Source organism: Merops nubicus, unplaced genomic scaffold (assembly GCF_000691845.1).
Source record: "Merops nubicus isolate BGI_N331 unplaced genomic scaffold, ASM69184v1 scaffold29001, whole genome shotgun sequence".
NCBI lineage: Eukaryota > Metazoa > Chordata > Aves > Coraciiformes > Meropidae > Merops > Merops nubicus.
In genome coordinates, this window is record NW_008588145.1 from 12107 (window position 1) to 14656 (window position 2550).

The following is a 2550-nucleotide window of genomic DNA, read 5'->3' on the forward strand; positions in this document are numbered from 1 at the left end:
GTTAACAGTTGGACTCAGTGATCTTGGAGGTTTTTTCCAACCTAAACAATTCTATGAGTCTGTGAGAGCACAGGAGACCCCCACCCACATGTCCCCTCCCCAAGCCATGGGGCAGCAACCTCACAAAGGATACCATAGCACTGGCTGACCCTCCTTCCTTACCTCCCCCATCCCTTCCCCCTGGGGAATTTGGGTTCCCTTACCTACAAACCAAGCAGCTTATGTGCCCCAGGACCCAGAGGGTTTTCTACACAAAGGCCACAGTTCAGATTTATTGTGGGTGCCACACACTTGCCCACCCTCTGGTTGCCTGTCACCTGCTGGAGCTGCCATAATCCTGTCCACAGCAGTGGCTCAGTGCCCGGGCACCTCCTCAGTGGATGCACTGCTTCAGAAACACTTATAAATTAAGGATTTTTATTTTTTCCTCCTCATCCCTGCTAGGAGTCATCATAGAGAGGGTTGTTGTAGTTGCCCCAGGAACCGTAGTCGTGGTCATCCAAAAGCCTGCCGTAGGAGGAGTGCCTGTCAGGGGAGAGCAAACCACCCAACGTTACCAGTCGCTTTGGTGTTTATTAGTTATTTTACCATGGGCCGGGGTGGGGGGGAGGGGAGAAAAATACATGCAAGTCCTCACTAGGTCAAGCTTTGGGATATTGTAGCAGGAAGCACCAGGACAGCAAATAAGCCCGGGCAGGATTTTGGCCCTGTTGAACCAGTCTGGGACAAATTATGGGAATTAAACCAAGACCTTTGCTCATCTGTTGCCAGCAAAGCCTCATGACGGATGCTCAGCACTGGGCCGTGCTGCTGTTCATTGTCCAAGTCACAGCCAGACCCATGGCAGCATCTTGCCCTAGGGCTAATTACCAGTTATGATTATATGGTGAACAATCTCTCTGGCATTTGAGTGAGGCTGTTGTAAACTAAAGAAAAATCCCACTTTTGGAACATAGGTGTGGTAGAAAATGCAGCCATGCCAGGAGTAGAGCCTGCCCGTGGGCCCACTGGGCTTGGAGACAGCATCTCCCCAGGGCTTTGCCCCTGAGCATCACCTGGAAAGGGGCTGCAGCCCTGGGGGCCCCCTGCAGCTTGAGCACCCCGTCACACAGGCACCCCAAAACCAGTCTTACCTGATCTTGAGGTAGGCTGCTGCTCCGAACACCAGCACCACCACCACGATCACCGTCACAGTTATGGCCACGATGCTCCCTGTGGAGGAGCCAGCAGAGCAGGCAGTGCTCAGCACCCGAGTCCCAGCCCCACAGCACCCACCCCACCCCCCTCTCAGCGGCCTCTGGTTGAGGGGGGACATTCCCTCACTACTTCCCAAAGCTCCTGTGGAGCATGTTGGGCACCTCTATATTTTTTCAGGGCAGGTGGATTTGGGATACAACACACAGGTGGGCTTTGCTTGGGGACTATAGACTTGCTGCTGGTGCTGAGAGGAGCATCAAGGAGCATGTAGTGCTGAACCAAAGCTAGAAAATGCTCCAGATCCCTCCTTTTCTTCTGGCCTTATGAAGCACTTTAAGCTACCTAAGCTTCGAGAAGACAGGTTAAAGTTAGTCTCAGCTTAAATCTCCAGGAGGGAGAAGAAAAACTTCCGTCTTCCTGTCTCAGGCTTCCAACTTACATCTTGCACCACCCAGGCATTTGTTTCTTCTCATCCCTAAGTGTTTCAAATCAAATTTGAAACTAAGAATTTTATTAATATCTCCAGGCAACTGAGGTTTGCTATCTACAACTCATCTCCACTGGTGGAACAGATGTCATAGGCTCCCCCAGGAAAGCACAGCATCATTGAAATTCAGGGGGCTCTGCCCCTTTTATCTAAGCACCTTGAGATGGACATTATACCTATACATACATATGGAGAGCAGTGGTGCTTACCTGCACTCAAGGCCCGTGGGACCTCTTCCATGGTGACTCCAGTGGAGAGGGTGGTTTTACCAGTGGCCATGGCCTCAGCTGCAGTGGGACTTGTCACAGTCGCTGGAGGAGACGTTGGCTCCACAGCCAGGCTTGATGCCATGGCCAGTGTCCCCAGGGAAGGGATGTCCTTGGTCAGCACTGGTAGCTGGGTGGTGCTGGGGCTCATGGGGATGGGTGTTGGGGACAAGACCATCCCAGGGGATGAGTACAGGTCATTGGTGGGAAGGGAAGAGGAGGAAGAGGAGGATGCAGGTGTATTTGTGGGGCTGGGACTTGCCCCCAGATCCACCATGCCTCTTGCCAAGCTGGCAGTATTTGCTGTCCGAAGACTTGGGGCTGTCTCTATGGTTGGTGGCATCAAGCTGGGCTTGGAGCCTACAGGTGGGTTGTCTGCTGTGGGGATGGTGGCTGCGGTGATGGAGCTCACGGTGACGTAGCCAGGAGCAGGGGACAGCACTTCCATAGCGGTGGCATTGCTGCCACCCCCCTCCACAGGCCCAGAGGACACCCCATCTCCAGCAGGTCCTGTGGGTGTGGGCAGTGAGGACTGGCCAGGAGCTGGCGTGGGGACAGGCACATCCCTGGAGCCCGGCCCCACGGGGATCCCCTCCGAGG

At 54.1% G+C, this 2550-nt stretch overlaps 1 protein-coding gene across 1 annotated transcript; it reads right to left on the bottom strand.

Annotated features, from left to right (window-relative positions):
* Positions 1-440: 440 nt before the first annotated feature.
* Positions 441-1963, bottom strand: PARM1 (prostate androgen-regulated mucin-like protein 1). The gene is made up of 3 exons (XM_008949185.1): positions 1894-1963; positions 1134-1212; positions 441-525 (listed from the first exon to the last, which is right to left on the bottom strand). Exons 1-3 carry the CDS (start codon positions 1961-1963, stop codon positions 441-443), a joined length of 234 nt encoding a protein of 77 aa, XP_008947433.1.
* Between the last annotated feature and the right edge of the window lie 587 nt (positions 1964-2550).

Excerpts from the sequence above, each read along its gene's own strand:
- PARM1 (XM_008949185.1), bottom strand. The coding sequence starts at position 1,963 with ATGGCCACTGGTAAAACCACCCTCTCCACTGGAGTCACCATGGAAGAG. Across the intron at positions 1,213-1,893 it reads CCCACGGGCCTTGAGTGCAG|GGAGCATCGTGGCCATAACT; the intron begins GTAAGCACCACT and ends GCTCCTCCACAG. Across the intron at positions 526-1,133 it reads GCAGCCTACCTCAAGATCAG|GCACTCCTCCTACGGCAGGC; the intron begins GTAAGACTGGTT and ends CTCCCCTGACAG.